Raw genomic sequence first — 24,155 nt, forward strand, 5'->3', positions numbered from 1 at the left:
AAGACGAAACAAGTGCGAAAGTGTGAGAGAGCGGCAAATGCATCTGGATTTCAATTTGGGGGAATCCATGCTCTCAGCAGTTGCGACACGAGTACTGTATTTTTTAAAAAACAGTTGTCGTTTGGGAGCATAAAATTGCACCAGAAACAAGGCAAATTTAAACCTGTGGAATAAAGTTAATAAATATTCTTGTCGATCTAAGGAAGAAAAGTTGCCATATTGGTTCAAATTTGCCATGTAGCGCAGTTGCCAACCCGATCTCAATCAGTAAAAATTCCAGGTATTACAGGCTTGTATCCGTTTTTACTTACCGAATCATCTAAAGAGAAGCAGTCTCAATATTAGTACTTCGATAATATTCAGAATCCAAGATAAACTGCAAAGCGTGCCGTAAAAACCTAAACCCTTTCGGGTCCCACATTCGCAGTGGTGGATTGATTTGGTCTACAGAAGGCTTGGGGGCGACCAAAGCCTTCCCAGGCTTTTCTTGCAATGAAGTACATATTTTTCGAGGCATTGGTGTCCCTATTCCACAGCATTCCACGGGTTTGGCAATCCAGGATGCCATGGTGAGTAACACCGTCCTCCGTCTTCAGCTCCTTCAGAGATTTTGACATGCAGCTATGACAAATCTAAAGTTGTCATGAATAAATGAGACTGAGTATTTTACCAGTGATTCATCATAAATGATAAAATGCCCTTACTTGTGATGTGTTGTATTCGCTGATAGTCACGAGCGCGATTTCTCCCCTAGCTTCTCTTCTTTGGAGCATACCACAATGCCGATTTTTATAGCTCGCCGCATTACAGACACAAACTTATCCAATTTATACTGGAGATACGATACAACCCGTCGCTGAAAATTATCTACGATGTGATTTGTATACGCACTTGCTATTTCCTTGCAGGCTGCGGAAAGGATGTCACTATAACCTGTGACATTCAATGGATATCGAATATCTGGATGGAGAGCCGAGAACGAAGCCCAGAATCCGTGTTCTCCGGAGAAATTGCTTGGGAGCTTTGTATTTGTGTTCGATACAGGTAAGCGTAGGATGAGCTGGCACACGGAATACCAGAAGTTTTGTCCAAATATGTACGTCGGGATGCTATTCTGACTTTGCGAAATTGTTATGAAAGTAGCGAGATAAAATGTGTGTGACTTTGCGTGGAATCGAAAACTTCCAGAGAAATTGTCAGGAAGTACTGTCACCTAGAATATTTTTCTATTAGTTCCTTATAATAGAAGAAAAGCGCTCCCCCCGACTCTGCGCATGACAGAAATTAAAGGTTGGTGCCACATGCGTGACAGCCGTCATGATAATATACCGCATAGCGATCGTGAATGGAACTGGTATTGTTAGGAATCCATTAAACATCGAAAAAAAGGGCTTCACAGATTCATTGTCATAGACGATTTGACAGGAGGAATTTATAATAGTTCAGAAATAAATGACGCTAGAAAACCTCTAACTCACAACAGTATTAAACTATACCCGCTACTGGTTCCTTAAGCTGCTTACATGCATTAAGCAAACCCTTGCTGCAATTTTAGTCAGCAGCTCGATCGCGTCAAACGTCCCTGCGAGTTAGCCTACGTCTAAAAAGAGAATATCAACTTGTTTACCAGGCATAGAGGCGACAAGGGTAGCCCGGGTGCTGTATGACTACGTCGACAAAGGCTTCCTGTTCAGCATGTAGAAACTGTTCTTGCAAATATTGAATGAGAAAGATAAGACTTTATAGTGCCTGCCAGAAAGAGTTAAGTTATAATGATTGTTTCCAGTGACCATCAAAAAATACATATATACTCGCCGTGGAGAACCTGAAGAATTAGCTCACTACATGGATAAAGGAGCACAGAAAGAAAATATGAATGCCAATCTATTTATCACTTTCTTCTCGTGATATCATATGTATGAAATCATCATTTGTCATGCGTCCTGTCGTCCATGAATAACAGCTGTATACTTTGCTTGGGTCTCTTCTTTTGCAAGGAGATACCGATGCATACAACAATTAAGTATGGTGGTCTCCGTAATGCAATAAGGTTGTTTGGTTGAATTTGGTCGAATATTGTAATTTTGAAAACGTAAATATTTGCATACATAATTCTCATCTCTGTAGTCAGATGGTACCGGCTTTTCTAGACTTTTCAGGATTTTAAAACATGGTTGTTACTTTTGTATTGTTATTTTAATATCATTGTGATTGATAAGTTGTCGCGTGTTTCTTTCATAAAGGTATTTAGGATACCATACAGTCAGCAATGCCGTCAACAAAATGTTCCAAATGTGAATAAATAGTTCCATCTACTGGAGTACGATGAAGCAAAAGATTCCTTTTGCGTTGCCGATCTAACCATTTTCTTGTGATGCTTTGTTATAAAATAAATTGATAAATGTGCAAATCCATATTGTGGATCAATGCGCCAACAATTTTTTGAAAAACCTGTAGGTCACACCACAATCATCACTGATAAAACGACGGCATTGGCAACGTGTTCGCGCGCGGGAATGCTGCTGCGCATCTTTTCTTTTTTTTTTCCAAACTCTTTGGGTGTGATTTACTGATTCTCAAAATTTCCTATTTCTCACCCATCTACAGAATACAAGGTATGCTTACAAAATATGATCGTTTGGTATCATTTAGAGTTTGGAGTTGTTAGCACTCTTATCTCGTAAGAATACGTTCCAGTCAGGCTTCTGCTTGTTGAGGAACGACATGATCCCGTAGGCTGCTTCGTCCGACTGCATCATTTTCAAATACGCAGCCTGTACGAATTCTTGGAGTCGTCCGTGCTCTTCTTTATCCGCGCCGTGTGCAGCACCGTCAACAAGTCGTTTGATATCGGCCATGGCTCCGGGAGCTGATTCGACCAACATGTCGACGTACGATTTGACTCGAGTGTCCAGTGCATCGGCAGGCACGACCGCGCTCAAGTACGGCAGGGCTTCCTGGGCAGGCACCCGTCGACCGGTGAGCATATATTCGCGCGCTTTTTGGCTTCCTACTTCGGGAACGATGTATTGCGAAATAATGGCTGGAATGATGCCGCGTTTTACTTCTGTCAACGCAAAGTAGGCATCCTGTACGGCGATGCGAATATCTGTCGTAAACACGAGACCGACGCCTCCTCCGAGTGCAGGTCCGTTGACGCGCGCAATGACAGGTTTAGGAAATCGATACAGCGCATCAAATACTTGGAGGCCCTTTTGGAAACCGGCCTTGGCCATTTCTGGATCGGATGCGCCTGAAGCTGAGAGATCCATGCCCGTACAAAAGTACTTGCCTGCACCGGTCAAGACGAGCACTCGAACGCTGGGATCGTTGGCAAGTTCGGGCAGGATTTGTAAAAGCCGATCGTTCATGGTTGCCGTCAAGGCGTTCCCACGTTTAGGTCGGTTCAATGTCACTGTAGCAACGTGATCGACGATCGAAACGAGAACTTCAGACTCTGAAGATGCCATGTTTATATCCTTGAACAATGGATAGGACAAAGAATAAAGAAATGAAGGGGTGGCACAGGAAGAGAGAGAAAGGGAGTTACATGTGGGAATTTAAAGTGTAATGCACAGCGAGGACGAGGTAAATTTTTGGGGCCAGCATGTGAATGATGGAGAAGAAATGTACTTGTGGTCTTTATTACTGTCTTTTCCGCTTTCCGTGGTCCTCTATCTTCTCCATAGCCTCCCACATAGCTTCTTCCTCCTCGTCCTCCTTTTCTTCCTTTTCTGGTTCCTTGTAATCCTCGTCTGCAAGAATAGCTGTCATGCGTTGCTTGAGATAAATCTTGTGTTCCATTTTGCGGAACTTGGATGACATTTCATGTACCCGCAGGAATCTGTCTATGGATACGCTCGCAAATTTGCAATCTGCAGATTCAGAGGAAGAGAAGCTCGCTTGGGGAACAACCTGGACATCTGTTACTGCACCCATGAAACCCTTGAACTGCATCAAAGGTTTGCCCGTTCGGATATCAACAATGCCAGTGTTTGTTTGTGTATCTCCATAGATAACTTCATTGTAATTCCTGCCGACACGGAGGAACGTTAAAGGATGCACGCCAATGCTCCAGTCATGCACGGGTCGTCGCTGTGCTTTGGTATCATATAATCGGATCTGATCCGAAACCCGCGTGTCAATCACACACACTAGTTCACACATTGACGCAATTTTATACAATACCTGATGATAATGCGTAGCAGTGGCAAGTTTGGTACCTTCTTCGTTCATGAATTGCAAGTCTCGGATGTAAATAGGAACGTCCAAATCGAGCATATCTCGCGGAACCTTGAAAAATACATGTCAGAAAGAGACCATCTAATTATATCTTTCGAGGGTCGTATACTTTACATTTTTCGCTTGGAACAGCAAACCCTTGTTCTTTGCCTTCTTCTTTTCGAACTTTGTCATGTTTGCAGCGTTTTCTTCCTGAGATTCAGTCACCGATGTCGATAGTACGTTGGCGTCAAATATCTGTAAATCATTTTCTCTGTCCTTGCCGCCAATAGCAAATAAATTCGAGCGCAACGGGTGAACTCGCATGGTGGACAGGTGGGTGCCTATGTTTTCCGATATGCATGTTGTTGTGTTGGGATTGGATGTAGCAGAGTATGATGACAATGAAGTATAGGAAACACGGCCCTTGGAAGTACATGTTACAAGATGACTAGGCATACAATTAGCTAAATTCCATCGTTTATCATGCCGGAAGATTGGGGCGGTACCTGTCCGTGATATGCAAACCGACAAATGCTGCCTGATCTTTCTCAGCACCAACAGTTTCATCCTTGTAGGTCCTCACAACACTTCCAGTTTCAGGGCACATGAAATCCACTTGTCCGTTCCTTCGTCCAACGACAATCTATGTAAGCGCGTACAATGTGAGCTTTTCCTTGCACGATAGATCACGCTCGCGATCTTGCCTGTTTCTTGTCGTCCAGCTTTCCCCATTGCATTTTCTGAATAGCTTTCGTCTTGTCCACTTTCCCGAAGACCTGGATCGTCGGTTGCGGTCCTTCCTTGTTGGCGAGATCGTCTGATTTTCGTGCCCGTTTTCGTCGAATTGATTCGTCTTCCACCTCAATGGGCGGAATCACCACTAACGATTTATCACGCCGTCAATCACCACATAAGCAATGCGTTTGTTCCTCTTTTACACGTACTTTTGACTAGACCGCTTTCATCGCCCGTGTAAAACTTCATTTGGAAAACTGCAGGACTGTAGTAAAAATTGGGTCTGGCGGCAGGCTGGAAGAAAAAAAATCCTCGGTCACGTTGGTCTGTGCGCCACCGTCCTCTTCTGCAAAAGGCATGTTTCGATGTTTCTTGAGGAATGCTTATCCATCTTGTACGATCGATAGTTGCAATCATTCAATATTTACAGAGGGCGGCGGGAAATCATCAATGATATGTACGATTATCACCAAAGACGTAGTCACTAGGTGCATGCAAACAGATTCAAAGTAAATGATGTTGAATCGTCTTAGCTCAGCTTCGCAAAGTTCCGGTGTATTTGTTGAAACAACAGGGAATCCTGTTATGTGATAGATCGGGACCATCAAGCAGTCATTGTGTGTGTGTGTGTGTGTAAACAATGATGGCGGGAACCGCGCTAGATTGTGTGATGTAGGTCACTTGATGCCCGGAACGACGCTGCAACTTTTGGGGGGGGGGGCTATTCCCTTTTTTTTTCTTCCTCTTCCTATTCCTTCTCGTTTGCTTACACGACATGTCAGACTACGACAGTGACGGGAGCCGAACTATCGTTCAAAAGATGGACCTGCCTGCTCTCGATCAAACAACAGCGGATGCTGCTGCTCCGCCACCACCGCCATCACCGCCTCCTGCTACCACTTCTTCCTCGCTATTGCTCCAACAACGGTTCGAGCCTGGGCCGGTGCAGCCGCCGCTACCACCGCCCGGTACAAGAAAAAAAATAAAGAGAATCAAGTGTCGAGCATTTCTCAGCCGTATGTTTGCGCGTAGAAGCAACTTGAGACAAGCTGCTGGCGGCGTGTTCGCTGTGGGTGGGTCTTCAGTCCCACCAGCAATGTTCTATCCACCGTGCTTTCCGCCGCCTGCTCTGCCTCCACATCTAACGGGAGCTCCTCCTCCTCCTCCACTGTTCCTTCTACAGTATCACCACCATCACCATCATCATCCGTCTCCTCCTGGATTACCGCCACCGCCGCCGTACTTTGCAGTGTCACCGCCCCAGCAAACTATCATGTATGACCCAGCAACAGCGTGTTACAGCAACCAGTCGACACCATTCGTCGCGACAACGGAACTTATGCCGGATCATTTGTCTTGTTCATCTGCAAAGATGCTTTATCCTTCCAGAAATGTTTACGAATTGCCTGCCTATGCCTGAGCATGTTCGGGTTGATATAAATAAAGCATGTACCGATTGACAGTCAAAAATAGAAAAAAGGGAACGATACATATACCAGGGGTATATTGCTGAAATGAATCAAGCGTATCTAAGCTGGGTAGCATCTCTACAATTTTGATTGCACCAGCAGATTCGATGAAGAACACATATGTAGGTCACCTTTTCCCAATTTGTTTAGATATCCGATCCTAGATACATGTTTGCCATAATGCAATCTGACGAGATTTGGACGAGTAGGTGACATTGAGACTCTATCTAGAACAGTTTGCAGAAGTGGATGATGTTTGTTCGGTATAGTACATATCTATTCCGTTCTTAGTAACTGGGCAACATTCTAAATGCCTGGGGTCACTGCAGACAGGCTACGTCAAACGAGAATATAAATCATGCAAGTTACATTGAGAAACCCGTAGGTAATAAATGCAGAACAGCCGGAAGAAACCGCAAGTTCGAGCCGTCTCGCGCAACGCAGGATTTTTCATGTAGAATATATGCTGACATCTTTGCTTACTTTAGTTTATTCCCCAAAAATAGTCAAGAAGAGTTGATAGAATGCAACGAACAGCAATTGCTCCAATATAGAAACGAGCAAATGAATAGATATGACAACGTTGACATGGTTGAGTAACAGTATTAGACCACTAGGCATGAAAATGTAATAGAGTAGATGACAAGTCGAATGATTTATTTCACAGGAAAAACAGCAGTATGTATAGAACACGAAAAAACGAAAATACAATTTTTTGGTTTTCAAGAGCCCAAAGGCTCACTTAGGAAAATCAGCATACTATTTATTCAATACATAATGGGGTAAGCATATAGCGCTATACGAGTCCTTCTCGATTGTGCTTTTGAATATGTCGGTTGAGTGCGTCCTTCCTGCTAAATGACTGGGTGCAGTCGAGACAAGCGAATTGACGCTCTCCACGGTGGACCGTTGCAATGTGACGTTCACGGTCATGCTTGCGGTCGAAACCCTTGTGGCAAGTTGAACAGATGAATTCCTTTTGCCGGTTTTTGTCATGTGTCTTCATATGGGTGCCTAGATTGTAGCGCCTGCTGAATCGGCTCTTGCATATTGGGCATTCATAAGGGCGTTCATTCTCCGTATTGACCTTCTTGTTCTTGTTGGCATCCACAGTGGGACCGCTGTCGTCCAGCTTGCGCTTACGAGAATTGCGGGGTGTACCAGATGTGCCAGAAGAAATGGGAGCGACCGCATACTGGTCACTTGATGTTGCGTTATCATGGTTGTCCGTATTGGAGTGTGGTGCGTTGTTGTTGTTCTCCTTTTGTGATTCAGAGTCGTTCTTTGAGGTAGATTTGTCGTTGTTAGATGCATTTGCCTCGTTGCCAGAGCAGGCGAAACCGTTCAATTCGTGCATGAAACTCCAGTCGATTGCAATGCCTTGATTTGATCCGCCAAGTGAGCTGAGCAATTCGTCGGTGGAAGGGAAGAGACCGTTTGAAGACTCTGCAGTTGGCTCATCGTGCCACGTCAACGGGGCACTGCTGCCATAGGTGTTAGAGTTCACATCGGTGCTGGTGCTGCCAACGTTGGTGTCAACACCATCGTTGCCGTTGTGGTTTACTTCAGACTTGACGTTGCCAAGATTTGCGTTTATATAGTTTTTATAGTCATCATCAGCGTAAAAATTGGACTTGTTATTGCTGTCATTTTCGTTATTGCTAACGTTAAGATCATTGTTGAGAAGCAATCTTGAAGGGTCGCCATCGAAGCAGGCTGCAGGCTGTGCTAGATAAGCTGCCACTAATGAGTCAACAGGGAAGCTGTCACTTGGGCTGGTTTGCGGTGTAAAATATGGCGAGCCATGGATGGTGCTCATGGCAGGAGTAAACATTGTTGAGGGTGTGGTAATGGTAGAATCCAAATAAGGTGTGTTCATGTACGGCGCAGCAGGTGTGCCTGTGAAGTGATCAACGTTATAGCTGCTTCGTGATGATTCTCCATTGTTGGCATTGGACAGTGATTCGCCATATGCAAGAATGGCAGCCAGTTCCGAACAGTGAGAGTTGATTGTTCTTTCGTCATAGGAACTGTAAGAAGGTTCCTTGCCTGCTAATCGAGCCAATGCCAAGCATTGCGCATTTACCGTCAATCGATATGTCCATGACCTCGTGACTGTGCACACCCTACCAGTAGCAGAAGATCCATTTTGGATGTATGCATTTTCATTAGGGTTGAGAGCAAAGGTGGAGGGATGAGGGTATTCGTTTGAAGCGGCGGTGTAGTCCATGTCGAAAAGCAGGTTGTTCAAATCGTTAATGTTGAGAGTGGTAGTATGAGAAGATGAAGAAGAAGACATGCAATATTTGGGTGATAAATCAGAAAACTGGGTAAATGAAGCCAATGATAATAAGAAATGAATAAAAATGGCTTTTTTACGGGTATTGAAAGGGAAAAGGGAAGAAAGAAAGGGGGAGAAAAAGAAGAAGAGTGACCTGGGCTTCGTCATTTTTCTACTCTTTTTATCGCCCGGCAGCCGCAGCAATTGGTGTAACCTCAATTTTATGACTCAGAATTTCTGGACCGCCATCCCGCGCATCTGGCCAAGGAGTGCGTCACGAGATTGACGCCGTTGCCATGGGCAACCCAGCCTGTAAATCGTCAACTTGGCGACGCTCCCCCTGCACACCATCAGTTATTGTTTGATCCTTGGCGCCGCAGCAATTTCTATTTGGGGCTTATTCGGGCTATTCTTACCTCTTTTGGCAGACTTACGTGGCCGCTGCGTGAAAAAATACGTTGGATACTGAGCGTAAGCCTTGGCTTACTCAGCAAAGGATAATGAGCTTGTCCCCACCTCTACCGTGTGTTAGTAATCAGATCAACCCAATCCGGATCAGATGATTGCTTCAGTATAAATGAAACATAACCAATCGCTTTTATCTCAATCCGATGAATTTCTTTAAAAAAGAGGTGAGGTTTTTCCTTCCTGATGCATGTGTGCCGCCCAAGAAAATGGTGCCAAGTTGCCAAGGGTAAAACCAGGAAATAACCTCTGGACACGTGGATCAGCCTCCCGCAAGCAAACAAACATAAATAATAGAATGGAATAGTTTATATGAAAACAAGGAGAAAGAAGGTATATATATTTATAAAATATAATGTATATGTATAATATAATATAGCTGGAGAAAAGATAGTTCAGTCATTGTTACGTCCGACCATAGAACGCATACATGACCAACAACAGGGTAGAAAAGAAAAAAGAAAGAAAAAAGGACAGCATATGATAAAAAATATATACCAGACTACTAACTATAATCTACAGCTTTGGGGATGCGAGAACCAAAAAGCAATATACGAAAAGATTTAACATCAGATTTAGCGCCTTAGTAAGCTTGATGGATGATAGAAACGACGAAATTTTGTCGTTGGCATAGGGCATAGCTGTCTCCCGTGGTAGGACAAGAAAGTGCTGCGATTTTTTTTTGCAAAAGGTGGCATAAAAGTTAAGTGAATGGCAAGTGAGGGAAAGAGAGCACAAGAAAATATAGTTGTTTACGCCCACGAAGGCGGAGGATGGGCCAAGTTTGGATCACTCATAGATGAATTGCCCGCTTGCGGCTGCTGTTGTTGTTGTTGTTGCTGCTGCTGCTGCTGTTGCTGATGCAGCGTGTTCGGTACGAAACCCTGCTGCGATAGACCGGGCTGCAACCTTTGTTGCTGTTCTTGCTGATCACGCTGAAAAAGCATGGTTGCGCGGTGGTCAGGCATTTGCTCCTCTTTGACGGCAGGGTAGAATCCAAACATGGACGATGTTGTAGGCGCGGTGGTCTGTGCATGCCGATCGTGTGGATGGCCTGTTGTTGCTGCGGATTCTGCACGGTCCATGGATGGGCGTTGCTGTGAAGCGCGTTGAGCTGCGGGAGCAAACGCTGTTGCAGGGTTAGCCGTTGCTAGACCGCTATCGAATCCGAACTGCATGTCAGAAGGCGTACCAAGCGTGCTGGCGGGCATATTGTACGGCGTGAACGAATTTGACATATTGTATGTTGGCACAGCCACGTTGTAAGCATGCTGTTGCTGCTGCTGTTGTTGCTGCTGTCGATGTTGCGGCGCTGGCGGCGCTGGCGGTTGATTTTGCTGCGCTTGCTGATTATATGCCATGAAAGATACAGCTGGATCCTGAGGCGGCGCGATAATTCCAGATTGCTGCAAAGGAGACGAAACCCGTGCTTCCAGGTGTCTGCCAAGTGCGTGCTGTACCGACTGTCGCGGATGGAAAGGAACGGAGGACGTGGATGAGGTGGACGATGCAGTTGGCGACGTGAGGGAAAACATATTCGCAGCTGATCCGAAAGCAGCGTTAGATAAAGCTTGCACTTGCTGCTGCTGCTGTGGGTTGTATGGATCAGGTGAGGAAGCATGCAAAGGACGACGACTAGGTACATGGCTTTGCGACGATGGTTCGGACAATGAACGCATGGGTTGATTCCTCACATACAGCACGTAACTTGGAACGTAAACGGCCTGCGTAGCTTTGGGGGGATCGAATGTCCTGTTCGGGGGAGAAGACACGGATTTGCGCTTCTTCGCAGGCGAAGGTTCTTCTAGCATCATATCCGTTGATGAAGGTGACGGGCGCTCGGAGGAGGAGGACGACGCGTCGTTGCTGCTGTTGTTATGTGCATATTGATGCCTGCCTGCGGCTGCGGCTGCTTTGTCCGGAGCTTCTGTCTGGATAAGATCCACGGGGAAGTCAACAAGTGAGGCTATTGCCTCAGCAGGTAGCCGTGAAAGCTGTGCAAAGTTGTCGATCATCCTTGCGAGTTCTAGCTCTACACTATTCGCCCACTCATCGTTTGCAGCAACTACAGAGCACAAGCGAGCCGACAGCAACAAAAGCCTTTGTGATCTATCGAGTATACCTCGTTGCTTTATTCGCTTCCGTTCCTCTGTAAGGCGATTGTAGAATCTGCGCTCGTTCCAGGAGATGTTTGGGAAGCGCTGCTTTACAGCTTCTCTGATTTCATGCGTTTGCAGTCTCTGTCGTGCAAGCTGGATAATATATTCATTGACCTCGCTTGGCCACGCTTTCACCATTTCGTCTGGAGACATCATTTCATGGTTGTGCTCTGCGGCGTTGGGGTTCATAGATTTGCGAAATTCCCATTGTTCGTGCTCGTTTTCAGATAGCACGACGCGCCATCGGCAGTCGCAGCGTTTAGATGGACGTTTCCTTTGCGGTGAGGGCTTTGGATTTCGCTGCGAATCAGGGAGACCTTCTCGAGAACAATAGACATAGATGTTCTGTCATGCAATATGCAATTAACAATGATCCTGAAAAGTACATGTCTTTTGCTAGTTACCCTATTGGCACTGGCTTCTTGCTTCACAGTAAAGCCAAATTCTGCGCATAGATTGCGACAGTACTCTATAGCAGTGACGCTGTCGGGGAAAGTTCGCTTGAGCAAACGTTCGAAAAGCTGCTCCATCTAGGTAGTCTCATTTATGAACTGTCAAAATTTTGGTGTAACGAAATGTCTCAGCACTCACCGATACACGTGGAGGTTGTCGCTGTTGCTGCTGTTGCCGGTCCTGGACTTGCTGCTGCTGCTGCTCCGCTGACATGGCAAGGCTTAGTTGATCAGGGTTGGTCATTATGTTGGCGTACTTTTTCTTTCTTCTTGTCGAGTAGAGCTGAGCGTATATTCTTGTTTTATTTTCTCGCTTAAAGTTGTCTTTTTTTTTGCTGTTTACTGCTGATTCATTCAAATCGTAGGGCTCAAGATCAGGTCGTAGTTCGTTGTCGAGTGGACTGGCTTATTGTTGTATATACGGTGTATATTTTTATGCAATATACTAAATGCTTCCCAGTCGCTTCACTCGACCAAAATATACGTCTGGTAAATGCAGGAAGGAAATTGCTGTAGGGAAGTCTGTTGCTTGGGAACAAGGATGAAAAAAAGGCGCGATATACAATGTAAGGGATCCCTTGCTCCGTGCTTGAATGTGGGAAAAGGGATCGAGCGCGAAAGAGCAGTTGAAGGAAATGAAGAGTGATAGAGAAAGAAGTGGGAAGATGGGAGAAGAAGAGAGGAAGTGGGAAAGGATGGATGGGGGGATGCTTGCAATATGAAATTGTGTGGTGTCTTCAAATGAAGATCGCTTGAGAATCAAAGGGAAAAAAAAGATAAAAGTCGAAAAGGGGAACGAAACCGGCAACGACCAGTGGAGAGAATCTCTTGATGGTGTGTGTGCAAGTGTTTACGTTCGCAGAGCAACTAGAACAAAAATGACGATGTCCCGTGAGCAAAGCAGGGAGTGCGGGGGAATCATAATAACAATAACAAGACACAGAGAAACAGAAACAATCTGAATGATCGAAATACTTACGATAAGGAGAGTACGATGTTATTGCAAGCCAAGTGACAGTAAAAAAATGCTTCCGGATTGTGTATCTTATCAGGTTCGCTTTTGCGTGTTTACCTTTTTGTTGGTCGACCGAAAGTTGCAAAGAACGAAGGAAGGAGGATTGTTGGGGGGAACAAAGGACAATGACAATGTGTGAAGGGAGAGAGTGACGAACGAAAGGAGGCACATATACACACGGTAACACACTCTCTTTTCTGCGCTGCTGCTGCTGGTGATGCTGCTGCTGCGCGGGTGAAGTATGCAGGTAAGCGCGTGACGGAGAAAGGGGTGCAATTGGGATGGAAAAGACTTCTCTTGTCCCCCATCCGTTCCCCCTTTGGGTTCCTTTCATGGCAAGTGACGGCCGCTGCTCCTTCAGGTAATCTTCATGAATTTGAAACAAAGCCAATGGTAACGAACCGCTCTTTTTGTTTTGGAGACCCCTCTTGAGCAGCGATCTTCAGCCCTCCCTGTTCTTATTTGTCCATAATTCACAGGTTCCCAGGCATGTCGATCTTTGAACTCGGAATAGCCGTATTCGAAAGCGCCGGCGGATCAATCTGTACTCAGACAATGAGCTTGCATCACATTTTTACCTGCAGAAAGCTCGCTCTAGTCATTTCTTTCCCGAAAAGGGCGGGAACATTCAGCTATTGTCAGCAACAAGGAATGTGCACTTGAATGACAAAGTAGGGGCAGATGCCCGAACACACATCAAGGCACCTGGCAAATTGCCTCGATGGAGATCACTTCCATACTTGGAAGGAGTCCCAAACTTTGATCGATCGCTATTTACTGTCAGTCAAGGTATTGTGAAAGGTGTCACTGCATTCTTTTACATGTCATTCAAAGCAGGACCCCTTTTAAAATATGTAGCATTTAGTGGCTCCGTTTCATATGTCTACCGCGTGTCATGCATCCAGCACACATACAAATCCGGGTCTCCCGCTTCGTGCAGATAAGTACAAAAATATTAGCCTTCCGAGCTGCTGTGAACCACCTGTCGCTCGCAGAATATGGTTACTTGCAACGCAGCAATTGTAGATTCCTCCACTCTGTAGTGTCTAACAAAGGAAAAACCGACTCTAAAATGAGTGAGGGGAAATCATTTCATTTTTTGGAATACGGGCAGACCCTCAAAGAAGAATTGACAAATATGGCTAGCAAATCTTTCCATTCTTATCCAAATTCCTCGCACTCCTGTATATTATAGCATCATTCACCCTGTAACCTTAATAATTAGCTGACCGTGACTTGAGCGCAATGGTCGATTGCGACGAAATGTTAAAAGATACGCCTAAGGGCCGTATCATCATAGAAATTACAACAGTTCCATGTAACCTTAAATGAAGGCTTGGGTGCGATTGTATGTATGTATTCACACCAGACCATCGATTCACCGGTTATTCGGGATTTAGCTTCGAAACTCACCTGGCATTCTTTCCCGCCACCTGGAAATGTATTGAATTTGCATACTCGTTGACTCGTACGTTTGATGCGTTACGAGTCTCGTTTCACCGGTGTCTGGAACAGCCCATGCACATATCAAGTGCGTCTATATCCTTATTACTATTTTAAATTTAAGACTTTACGCCTTGATCCAATGGTTGAAACCTTATCTCTTCGGACGCTCGTATAAAGTTTGGATTATCGCAGAGCCACACATTGCCGCAACCATATGCGATTAGGAGACAAGGTCGTAAGGTTTCAATCCAGTGATCTTGAAAGGTATTCAGAATCTTTGTCTTTGAGTATAACAACGTGATGCTGGTGGTAGTGTCTAGATAAGCTTTTCATTTGCTTCGCACTTTGGAGAAAAATAACACAATAAATATATTTCTGTACAATAAAGATATACCATGATGATTCGACTAGTAGTCTCTGCGACGTTCAATCACTGTGAGGAATCAGTCGAGCTGGAAGATTTGGACATTGCTGCAGCAGTTGCACCGGTTTGTCCCACAACACCGGTCGCACCAAAGACAGCCGTGGAGGTCAGTGAATTATTGATGTATTTCTGCAGCATTTGATTTTCTGCAAGCAAAGAATTATGTTCTTTCCGTGCAGAGTCCACTCGAGATATCAGAGCTGTTGCATGCAAATGTCGTTAGAGGGCCGCCGTCGCTGTATATACGATTGCCTCAACTTTACCACGTAGTTGTGTCTGAAGCTGGAGAACGTTGCTAAAATATATACAATGATCTTCTGCCGGCTGAAACGTTCAATGTATTGTTAAATGTTACTACCTTACAAGCTGCTCACGCTCCTCTGCATTCTCCATTTCGTAATCTGCTCCATTTTCGGCCATAGTGGGGTGAGTCGGCGAACAAAGGCGATGATGCGCTGCTGCATTGATCAAGTGGCTTTTTCAATCCATCTCCTCCTCTCCTGAGCTGCCTCCTCCGCATAATCTTAAGCATATAACACATGCCGCGCTTAGAGCTTGTAGCGACTCTAGAAGGTAGCAATCCAGTCTCTTCATTACTCATACGAGTTTACCAACACACTTATAATTATTCAAAGGCCACCAGGATCGTGTGTGGCAAGCTATTTGGCACCCTTCGAAAACGATCCTCGCTACATGCTCCGGCGACAAGACAGTGCGCCTCTGGGCACCGGTGTCGCACTCTGACATGTCGCAGTGGCAATGCATCAATGTACTCGATGGAGGACACAAGCGCACTATCCGCAGCGTTGCATGGTCTCCTTCTGGAAACGAGATAGCCACAGCAAGCTTCGATGCTACGACGGGTATCTGGGAACACGACCCTCGAGAAAACGAATGGGAGTGTGTGGCCACTCTTGAAGGACACGAAAATGAAATAAAATCTGTTGCTTGGTCGTCGTCAGGGCAACTGTTGGCTACCTGCAGCAGAGACAAGAGCGTATGGATTTGGGAAGGTAACTAAGCATGAAATATCTACATGTGCATGTAGAAACTTTGCATTTATTCTTCACAATAGTGGAAGCGGATAATGATTTTGAGTGCTTAAGCGTCCTTCAAGAGCACAGCCAGGATGTGAAAATGGTAGCATGGCATCCTCACAAGGAAATTTTGGCATCTGCTAGTTACGATGACACAATCAAGATCTGGTGCGAGGACGATGACGATTGGTACTGCGCTGATACGCTCAAGGGACATACTTCTACAGTGTGGGCTTTAGATTTTGACGTTACTGGAGACTATATAGGTATATCCGAATAAGCGCGGGAGCTATGAGCGATATATTGTTTCTTGCTAAATATTTCCATCTTGGTTAGTATCGGCATCCGATGACCAAACTATACGGATATGGAAGACATTAAAACAGGAGCAGCAAAGTGCCAGCTCTTCTGGCGATTACCGCACTATCTGCACTTTATCTGGCTACCACGAACGATGCATCTACTCTGTGTCTTGGTCAAAGGTCAACAATCACATTGCTAGCGCCAGTGGAGACAATACAATCCGTATCTTTGCACAGGTATTTTGTGAACTTATGTAATTATTCAGACAAGTTATCTAACACGAATTTTCCAGTCAAAGAGCACAGGTGATGCTAATTTGGGCGATCCAGCTTCTAGCTGGGAACCTGTTGCGAGTGTCAAAGATGCACACGGCGTACATGATGTGAACCATGTAAGCTGGTTTCCTACACAGAATCACGGTGACTGGCTAGCATCTGCTGCAGATGATGGCACTGTTCGTATCTGGCGATTCGTTCAAGACGATTAATTGTATTATACTATTATTTTTCCTTTTTTCACACTTTCTGCTTTAGCTTTTTGTTACTTTTTTTTGAAATCTATACACAATGGCATGTCCATACAACTAGCGTTGATAGCCAAATACTCTAAATAAAACTCCACAAAGTACCAGAGATGGCCATGGACGAAGCAATAAAGATGAGTATCCAGTGCAGTAACTTCTCTCCAAAGAGCAAGCTTCCTCCGAAAAGGCGCAGGTGGCACAACAATGGAAAGATACCAGAAATCATGAACGAAAAGAATGCACCGATGAGAGCCATGATCTTGTCAAAGCCGGGTATTAAATAGGCAAGTATCACGATGAAGACACTGACAAATGTCTTGCCAATAATTGTCAGACAAGGTTCGCGCCAGCTTGCCCTGGAGCACCATGCTTCAACGTGTGGTTGTCGAAAGAGCATGATTTGCCAGCTGAGGTTGACAGGATTGAGATTGAGACCGTACTTGGCAATTGGTTGAAGTGCAATGAGCCAGACAGCTAATCGATTGAGGATACGATTGTACTCAGGCACCGCGATGATATTTTGTGTGATCTAATTAGTAGATGCATCAGTAAAGGAGTTCACACAGAATGGCGCATACATTGCATGCAAGGAGAGAGATAGACAGAGAGAGAGATAGAAAAGGTAAACAAAAGACTAAAACAGAAATCTCTTACCTCCTGCATAGTCTGTGAGCCGAACATGAGATAACCACATGCAGCTACGCCGAAGTAAACTGCAGTTGTCGTCAAGTACGTCAAGTTCACCATTGATTCGTAGCGTTTTGGATTCTCCATATCGCGGTGAACGGTCGGAAACACGGCGTGCCCAGCAAAGCCGGCCATGATAAGACCAAAACTAAGCGGCACCGTCATCCAATCTGATGGCCAGATCTCGGTATCCTAAGTACAATGCATGAAGAAGAGTTATTCCACGTTGCATTAGACCCAATTTGCGTGCTTACCGCAGGTTCCCACAGGCTACCGGGTGCTTCACGTTTGCTGAATCCATCAACAAGCATGACGATAATGATACTGACAGCGCTGATAATACCAAGCAAACTTGAATAAGAGAGATAGCGCACAGGGAAGAAAAGCATAGGTGTGAGAATGACGAACGACAAGATGCGAAGTGTGAGGGTATCAAAGATTCCTGGGAATAGGGAGTTCAGGCCGTCGCTAAGCAACACCACCATAGCAACGCTGAAAAAAGGCGACGGTATCAGTTTAACGTGTAAGTACTAGTGTTTGCTCTCTCTCTTTCTTGTTACCTGTTGGTAATCAATTCTGTGACAAAGAGGGCCGTAACGAAAATTCTGCCGCGCATGCCAAAGGCCGCACCAGCCAAATCACCAAATGTCTTGGACTCTGGGTCAGCTTCAAGACAGCGTCCGAGCAACTTGGCCGTGTAATTCGTCAACAGACAGCAGAATGCAAATACGGTAAGACCAATTGCCCAGCCAGCACACTAGTTGTTATTCATCAATTTCTGGAATCTTCGCGCAAACGCATATGACAACCCGTATGCTAACATACCTTGAATCCAAGCGGGAGCGCCAAAATACCCACGCCCAGCAGAATGTTGATGGAGTTGAAGATGGATTGCGCAAACGATGATTTCTTGTGTTCATCAAAAGCAGCCGTGGTATGTCCTGTTAGTGGCTCCTTGCTAACAGCAGCAACGAGTCGGTAATCATCGGCAACGGTGGAGATACTGTGCGTTGACATGATTTTATCTAGTCCAGTCATCAGCAGCGAGCTTCGTTCATTGTCAAGATGGGAGTGGTATGATCCGGATCTTCGTTGCAATCGATCGGTGCCGTCAGCGGATGGACGTCTAGAACTATCGGTCGGTATGGATAGATATGAAACGTGCTATCCCTATATTATCCATGCGCCTTTACCTGGATAAGGGACCATCAGAGAACATGGAGAGTCTATCTTCCTCTTCATCCAGCTTGACAATTTCCATCTAGTTAGCAGCAGATCAGACGACATAGAAGAAAGTAGAACAGTTACCAATTGCCCTGACCCAGGTACCGTCAGGTTCTCGGCCATAAACATGAGGGACGTCCGAGAGTATGAGCCGACAAAAGAGCCTATCCTTTCTGTAAAAGACGAGCCGGATAATCGCTCTGGTATTGCCCCGTTCTCCTGAGACACAGCACCGTACAGGTACTGGGACTGGTGGTCCGGCGACAGGTGAGACGGGTGGAGATTCCTGAGACGAGGTGCGATCTCGGTTGTAGATGCGCTGCCACTTCGATTAGGACTAGGAATGTCCATTGTGAATCGAGGTGCTTGAAGGGAAAGAGCAAGAAACGGAGATAGTGGGGTTTAAATGCGAGGAGAGTGTATTGTCTCTTTTCGAGTGATATATGGTTTGATCCATGAAACTGCTGCCTTTTATATCACGGATGGGCTTTGTACTCTCTCCCTTCACCTCCGCGCAGACACTTTTCCCCTTTGCATGTGTCGAGTCAGTCAACATGCATGCATTCATGTATTTTTAGTCTTATTAAGTTTTTTACCTGTCACTATCTTAATAGATATAGCCAAGTCGAAATCACTGATCTTGCTCCTTGTCTCCATCCAATGAATGGCAAGTTCGCTATCTATGTGTATGCAACTTTGTGGTCTTCTATTCCCGACTAACTCAAATAATGTAAAAGTTTGCTAGACTATGAAACAGGGGCAGGCCCGAGCTGTCCGAAGCATCCGCCCCTTGGATGTAACGTCTGCGATAATATTCAGAAGCTCCGTCAAAAGTAATCTTACCATGCACAAGCGCGACGGAGCTCAAGTGTCAGCAACCAGGTGCTACATGCCTGGGAAAAAGTTTCATGATCCCTCTACATCATTCTTTGCTCTTTCCAAAAACAATCCGTCGCCTATTGTTGTTGGAAATGTTAGAGTGCTTCAAATGCTGATAAACACTTGGAAACTCGTGGTCATCCCGCACAGGGATGGGCCAAACTGTGCGAACGAGGCATTTTCGAGAAGCCTTGAGAAAAACTCTTAATATCGCTGAATTGTATGCTCCTATATTAACATCAGTTATGCCTCTGCACAAGAAGGATTATAGATCATGCTTAGTTGTCTTTGTCTAGTTTGCATGTCCGTGGTTATGGACACACTGCAGAGTGACGCATTTTCGGTAACAACAAACAAGCTGGATTGAAATCAGTGTCAATTATACTTGAAAGTGTCAAAATGTTCCGAGAATACTGACAACTGATACTCGGACGAATTCAAATCGCTCTATTCTTATTCTCGAACAGCGATTAAATGATGCGAATATCTCGGGCCAAAGTCGAAAACTTTCTTTGTCTCGGTGTGAACATTGCCAACATCACTGTATATATCTTGTTATTTTCGGCAGCCGTCTTGAAAGCTATCGACGGTACCCTCGGAGAAATTATCCAAGCTATTTATTGCACGTAAGCACCGCGTCATTCTGTAAGAGTACATTCGTCTTACTTTTCAGTTTAGCACGATTTCTTTATGTTTAGTCGCTCATGAATTGATCTCGCCAGCTCTCGTACAAGTATACTTTGGATTTCTTGGATTGCATCGAGGCAAAGGTCTTCTCTTTGTATTGCAAGTATCTTTTGGGAACTCAGTCACATTTAAATAGATTGCAAATACTCACTGTGAATAATAACACTTTTAATAGTCTCGGAGGGCTTGTCATGTGCGAAAAGCTACTCAACATTGTAGTTACTATCTTTTCTTTTACACTGGGCCTCGCATACCTTATTGTATCCTTGCTGCCGCAAACGCCTCCTCCAAACTCTTTGTTTATAAACTGGCAAAATCACAGAGACTTTTGGGCCGAAGGATTGGACCTACAAGTGCCTCCTAATCATCATCTTACTACTTGTATACAAGTTTCTCATCCTTTGCCTGCTCATACGAGAAAGGTGGAGGCGAACAACACATACTCGCTCAATTAATCTACATTCAAGAATAACCTGCAAATGTACAGATAAATAAGTCGAATTAAATTACAAGAATTTATTACATAGAAATAATGGTGCCAGTAGTCCTTCGTTTAATGATACTCTTGCCCCTCCCCATGGATGATCGATGACAATTGACTGCTCAGTCTGAGGCGGGGTTTTAGTCACATGATTACTGTAATCCGCGCACAGACCCGGCCTGCTGAATAAGTGGTATGGATTACGCTCGATGACGCGCGACACGCTATAGGTCGCAAGCTTAATATTCATATGATCTATTCAGCTTAGTCGGTGCGAATGAGTGCTGAAAAATAGGCTAATGAATAGCACCAGCCGTGCTCGGCAAAGAACTTAAGCTGCTCCGTGATCTTAACAAGTTTAGAATTACGGTAGACTCCAGTAAAAGCGATTGAAGTGTCTACTTAGCTGTCAACCGTTTTCCCGAGTTTTGACAACGTCATTTGATTGGGATGAACCGAGCAGAAGAAAAGCAAACATCCGACAACTCCCATAGGTTTGGTCTTTTCGTGAGTATGATTTTGAGTTCGTGGCTCCGTGCACGCCAAGAGCCTATGTCTATATGCAACTGCAATTATTATTCACTGTGCATGCAAAGCAAATCAGAGCAATTTGTCAAATATACATGAATGATAGATACCATCTTTTCTCCTCGTTCACTAACGAGTCTTTCTAACTAGCTGCAGGGGATGAAATCCAGATCTTCAAAGAAGTATTATGCACGATGCTTGTATTCCGAAGCCTTACAGCCTGATTAGTTCTACCGCGTCAACTTCTCTGCTATAAAACCGTGGGTTCTGGGCACGTTAACACGTCTTTACCACCATGTCCAGCTTGAAATACTACGTTGACGAAGGCCCAGCCGTGAAAATCGCCGATCCTTACCATTACTCTTCAGCCATAATCGTGGGCGTCAAGTGCTCGGGACAAGGCGGATGGGACCGAGAGGGCAACCTCGACCCACACGACCAAATTAAACAAGTTGAACTCGCGTTTCAGAACGTGGACCACGTTCTCCAGGGAGTTGGCCTTCGAGGATGGGAGGATGTCTAAAGCGTTCGTACCTACCACATGGATATGGATATTACTCATCCCACGGTTGTTAAACTGTTCAAGAAACGTATTCCAAACTTTGGACTTGCATTGGAGTCACCAAGCTCAGTGAACCCGGCATGAGAATCGAAATTGAAGTGGAAGCTTACGCCGGCAACAAGCTTTCTAAATAGATGCAAAATTGTATATTATTAAAGCATTTGTACTTTTGAATTGAAAAATTTTATTCTCTGGCACATATTATGTACAGCTGTAAAAGTTTGAACCGTGACATGTGTTGTTACAGTCTTGTAAACAGATCAAGAACTCAGCTCAAATTTCTTAACCGTTGATCCCAGTTGCATTGCTACTCCCGACACAGGGCGGGGAGACTTGGACGTCGGTCGGATCCAACCTCGCTTTCCGACCTGCTTTATACAATGGAGACTCTCCAAGATGTCTTCAAAGGTGCATCGGCATCAAAGGATGTAAACTATGTTCAATATTCCGTCTACCTGCCACCGAAAGAAACGACTGAGGCTACGATCGAGCATTTGCAAGAGTCACTGGCCTTGATCAGGACAATGCTGCAACCAGATCTAGAAGGTTACATTTGGCAGAAAGATCGATTCTATCTTCAAATCGTTCAGGATGAAAAGAGAGGCAAGTAAAGACTCTAGTGCAACGTAGCAGGTGTCCCGTATATATATTTGATCGTTGACGGTCTTTGTAGATCCTCCATACCCGTTCCTGCAAGGCATCACACGATTTGGAGATTGTATCAACGACGAATGGTTTATAATTTACATGCTCTACCAAATATCGAGAAATATCGAGGATGCTGTAATAAGCGTCACGGATAACGACGGCGATGTTTTATTGATTGAAGCGGCCATGGATCTGCCTTCATGGATCGACCCGTCCAACAGTTCCAACCGCGTGTTTATCAAACAGGGCAATGTGCACATTATACCACTTCCAAGTAGTCCTGCAGATATTATACAGATACCGGGCGGAAACAAATTGGAAAAGAAGAAAGCGATTGAGGTTGTACGGCAGTCGAGCGTAAATACTGTAGCAGACGATGCTGTGCAGCAAACGATACAGTCCAGGATTGAAGAATACCCAAAAGCAGCGCAGCAAGAAATACATCGTGCCCGATGTAAATTACCCAAACGTGCAGCGTACGTACTGCTGAAAGAACCGCAACTGCTGGCACTTGCGGTGGAAGCGTTTTATTTGCGTGACCCAATTGCATTGAAAGCGTGCGCCTTTATGAATACATTCCCGCCCGCCGCATCTGCAGAGACAACCATCCGATTCACCAAAACAACTTATGCGCAGACCGTCAGTCAAAAGTTCTATCCGCCTAAACCTTTTCGCCTCCCTCCACCCTCTCAGAAACGCGAGTTTCGAGTAGCAGAACTGGGTATGAAACTAGCTTGCGGCATGGAAATGCTTTACACGGACAACAGCGGTAGCCATTCCTCTCCCGTTTCTTCTTCTTCAATTGCTGCAAAAGATAATACAACAAAAGCGTTTTCGTACGAGGGAAACAGCAAATACAAGCATTTCATAGAAAAGTTAACCCGGCTGGGGTATTTCCGGAATGAGCGCCCAGGATCGAAGCTGTATCGAGAATTAGAAGAGCAAGCGAAGCAGCAGTTTGCGGAGCAACAGGAGCGATCGCAAACACAGCAACAGATTATACCCACCACATCCGATGACGTGGATGCTGATGACCAGGACTTGTTTGTACACAGCAGCGTCTTGAACGGCCTCGCTCCAAAACAAAAGATCGACGAGCTCCTGGCAGACTATTCGGACGAAAAGCTACAGGAACTTTTATCTAAACATCAGGAACCTGAAGATAGCGACGACTGGATGAATGTAGACCCGCGACAGCTTGAGGAAATGCTTATCCAAAGAATGGGCCTAGCACGCGACAAGATGATTGCTGATATGCAAGAGGAGCTTTTTGATGCTTCCGACAACGACGATGACGATGCTGAGCCCAAAGTCGATTTGGAGACCATGATGAACAAGTTTGAAAAGTTCCTGGAGCAGAGCAAGAGCGGAATTGAAGGCGTAGACTTTCCTGGCAAGGAAGAGTCCAGTGAGGAGGAGGAAGATAGCGAGGAGGAGGACGAATACGAGGATGAAGACCGAGCTGTATCCTTCGACACCGATCGTTTCATGGCCATCTTGAACGAGGCACTGGGTGTTCCTTCTGCTCGAACTCAGGAGGTTCCTGCAAAGAGCGAAACAGCAGTATCGAAACAAGTTAAAGATACTCAGCCGCAGGCAGAAGAAAATGAGGAGGATTTGGCTAGGGTTATGGAAGAAATGGATCGAGAAGTGCACGGACACGATAAGCTCAATGCCTCCTTTGAAAAGACGACCGTCGATGAAGAAGACGAGAATGCTCCTGTTGATATCCAGCTGAACTTGGTCAAGAATGTATTAGAAAGTTACAAGAGTCAACAAGGTTTGCCAGGTCCAGTAGGAAATATCCTTGGACAGTTCGGCATGATCCTTCCTGCCGACAAGGACGAGGAGGAAAATTCATTGTAAATAGTCAACAAGATAGCTCACTGTAAAATACATGCATTATTTTGCTTCGAGGGCGTGTAA

At 45.1% G+C, this 24,155-nt stretch overlaps 11 protein-coding genes across 11 annotated transcripts; 6 read left to right on the forward strand and 5 right to left on the reverse strand.

Annotated features, from left to right (window-relative positions):
• Positions 1-2,648: 2,648 nt before the first annotated feature.
• VTP01DRAFT_8290 (uncharacterized protein) lies at positions 2,649-3,470 on the reverse strand (the record flags this gene model as incomplete). Its single annotated transcript, XM_069387395.1, has 1 exon — positions 2,649-3,470. The coding sequence occupies one exon, from the start codon at positions 3,468-3,470 to the stop codon at positions 2,649-2,651; it is 822 nt and encodes a 273-aa protein (XP_069241168.1).
• A 175-nt stretch (positions 3,471-3,645) lies between these two features.
• VTP01DRAFT_8291 (uncharacterized protein) lies at positions 3,646-5,376 on the reverse strand (the record flags this gene model as incomplete). Its single annotated transcript, XM_069387396.1, has 6 exons — positions 3,646-4,122; positions 4,189-4,293; positions 4,357-4,672; positions 4,731-4,867; positions 4,929-5,104; positions 5,169-5,376. The coding sequence occupies 6 exons, from the start codon at positions 5,374-5,376 to the stop codon at positions 3,646-3,648; spliced, it is 1,419 nt and encodes a 472-aa protein (XP_069241169.1).
• A 358-nt stretch (positions 5,377-5,734) lies between these two features.
• On the forward strand, positions 5,735-6,379 carry VTP01DRAFT_8292 (uncharacterized protein; the record flags this gene model as incomplete). Its single annotated transcript, XM_069387397.1, has 1 exon — positions 5,735-6,379. One exon carries the CDS (start codon positions 5,735-5,737, stop codon positions 6,377-6,379), a length of 645 nt encoding a protein of 214 aa, XP_069241170.1.
• Positions 6,380-7,224: 845 nt separating this feature from the next.
• Positions 7,225-8,877, reverse strand: VTP01DRAFT_8293 (uncharacterized protein; the record flags this gene model as incomplete). Its single annotated transcript, XM_069387398.1, has 2 exons — positions 7,225-8,480; positions 8,559-8,877. 2 exons carry the CDS (start codon positions 8,875-8,877, stop codon positions 7,225-7,227), a joined length of 1,575 nt encoding a protein of 524 aa, XP_069241171.1.
• A 1,049-nt stretch (positions 8,878-9,926) lies between these two features.
• Positions 9,927-12,029, reverse strand: VTP01DRAFT_8294 (uncharacterized protein; the record flags this gene model as incomplete). The annotated part of the gene is made up of 3 exons (XM_069387399.1): positions 9,927-11,678; positions 11,738-11,863; positions 11,925-12,029. 3 exons carry the CDS (start codon positions 12,027-12,029, stop codon positions 9,927-9,929), a joined length of 1,983 nt encoding a protein of 660 aa, XP_069241172.1.
• Positions 12,030-14,641: 2,612 nt separating this feature from the next.
• VTP01DRAFT_8295 (uncharacterized protein) lies at positions 14,642-14,969 on the forward strand (the record flags this gene model as incomplete). Its single annotated transcript, XM_069387400.1, has 2 exons — positions 14,642-14,776; positions 14,850-14,969. The coding sequence occupies 2 exons, from the start codon at positions 14,642-14,644 to the stop codon at positions 14,967-14,969; spliced, it is 255 nt and encodes an 84-aa protein (XP_069241173.1).
• Positions 14,970-15,209: 240 nt separating this feature from the next.
• On the forward strand, positions 15,210-16,497 carry VTP01DRAFT_8296 (uncharacterized protein; the record flags this gene model as incomplete). The annotated part of the gene is made up of 5 exons (XM_069387401.1): positions 15,210-15,243; positions 15,306-15,683; positions 15,746-15,973; positions 16,044-16,246; positions 16,303-16,497. 5 exons carry the CDS (start codon positions 15,210-15,212, stop codon positions 16,495-16,497), a joined length of 1,038 nt encoding a protein of 345 aa, XP_069241174.1.
• A 118-nt stretch (positions 16,498-16,615) lies between these two features.
• On the reverse strand, positions 16,616-18,795 carry VTP01DRAFT_8297 (uncharacterized protein; the record flags this gene model as incomplete). Its single annotated transcript, XM_069387402.1, has 7 exons — positions 16,616-17,062; positions 17,188-17,412; positions 17,475-17,712; positions 17,781-17,977; positions 18,046-18,346; positions 18,414-18,466; positions 18,529-18,795. The coding sequence occupies 7 exons, from the start codon at positions 18,793-18,795 to the stop codon at positions 16,616-16,618; spliced, it is 1,728 nt and encodes a 575-aa protein (XP_069241175.1).
• A 1,002-nt stretch (positions 18,796-19,797) lies between these two features.
• Positions 19,798-20,465, forward strand: VTP01DRAFT_8298 (uncharacterized protein; the record flags this gene model as incomplete). Its single annotated transcript, XM_069387403.1, has 3 exons — positions 19,798-19,949; positions 20,002-20,109; positions 20,186-20,465. The coding sequence occupies 3 exons, from the start codon at positions 19,798-19,800 to the stop codon at positions 20,463-20,465; spliced, it is 540 nt and encodes a 179-aa protein (XP_069241176.1).
• Positions 20,466-21,314: 849 nt separating this feature from the next.
• Positions 21,315-21,542, forward strand: VTP01DRAFT_8299 (uncharacterized protein; the record flags this gene model as incomplete). The annotated part of the gene is made up of 1 exon (XM_069387404.1): positions 21,315-21,542. One exon carries the CDS (start codon positions 21,315-21,317, stop codon positions 21,540-21,542), a length of 228 nt encoding a protein of 75 aa, XP_069241177.1.
• Positions 21,543-21,961: 419 nt separating this feature from the next.
• VTP01DRAFT_8300 (uncharacterized protein) lies at positions 21,962-24,095 on the forward strand (the record flags this gene model as incomplete). The annotated part of the gene is made up of 2 exons (XM_069387407.1): positions 21,962-22,184; positions 22,255-24,095. The coding sequence occupies 2 exons, from the start codon at positions 21,962-21,964 to the stop codon at positions 24,093-24,095; spliced, it is 2,064 nt and encodes a 687-aa protein (XP_069241178.1).
• Positions 24,096-24,155: the final 60 nt, after the last annotated feature.

Source organism: Rhizomucor pusillus, assembly GCF_041956525.1.
Source record: "Rhizomucor pusillus strain CBS 183.67 unplaced genomic scaffold VTP01scaffold_5, whole genome shotgun sequence".
NCBI classification, from domain to species: Eukaryota; Fungi; Mucoromycota; class Mucoromycetes; order Mucorales; family Lichtheimiaceae; genus Rhizomucor; species Rhizomucor pusillus.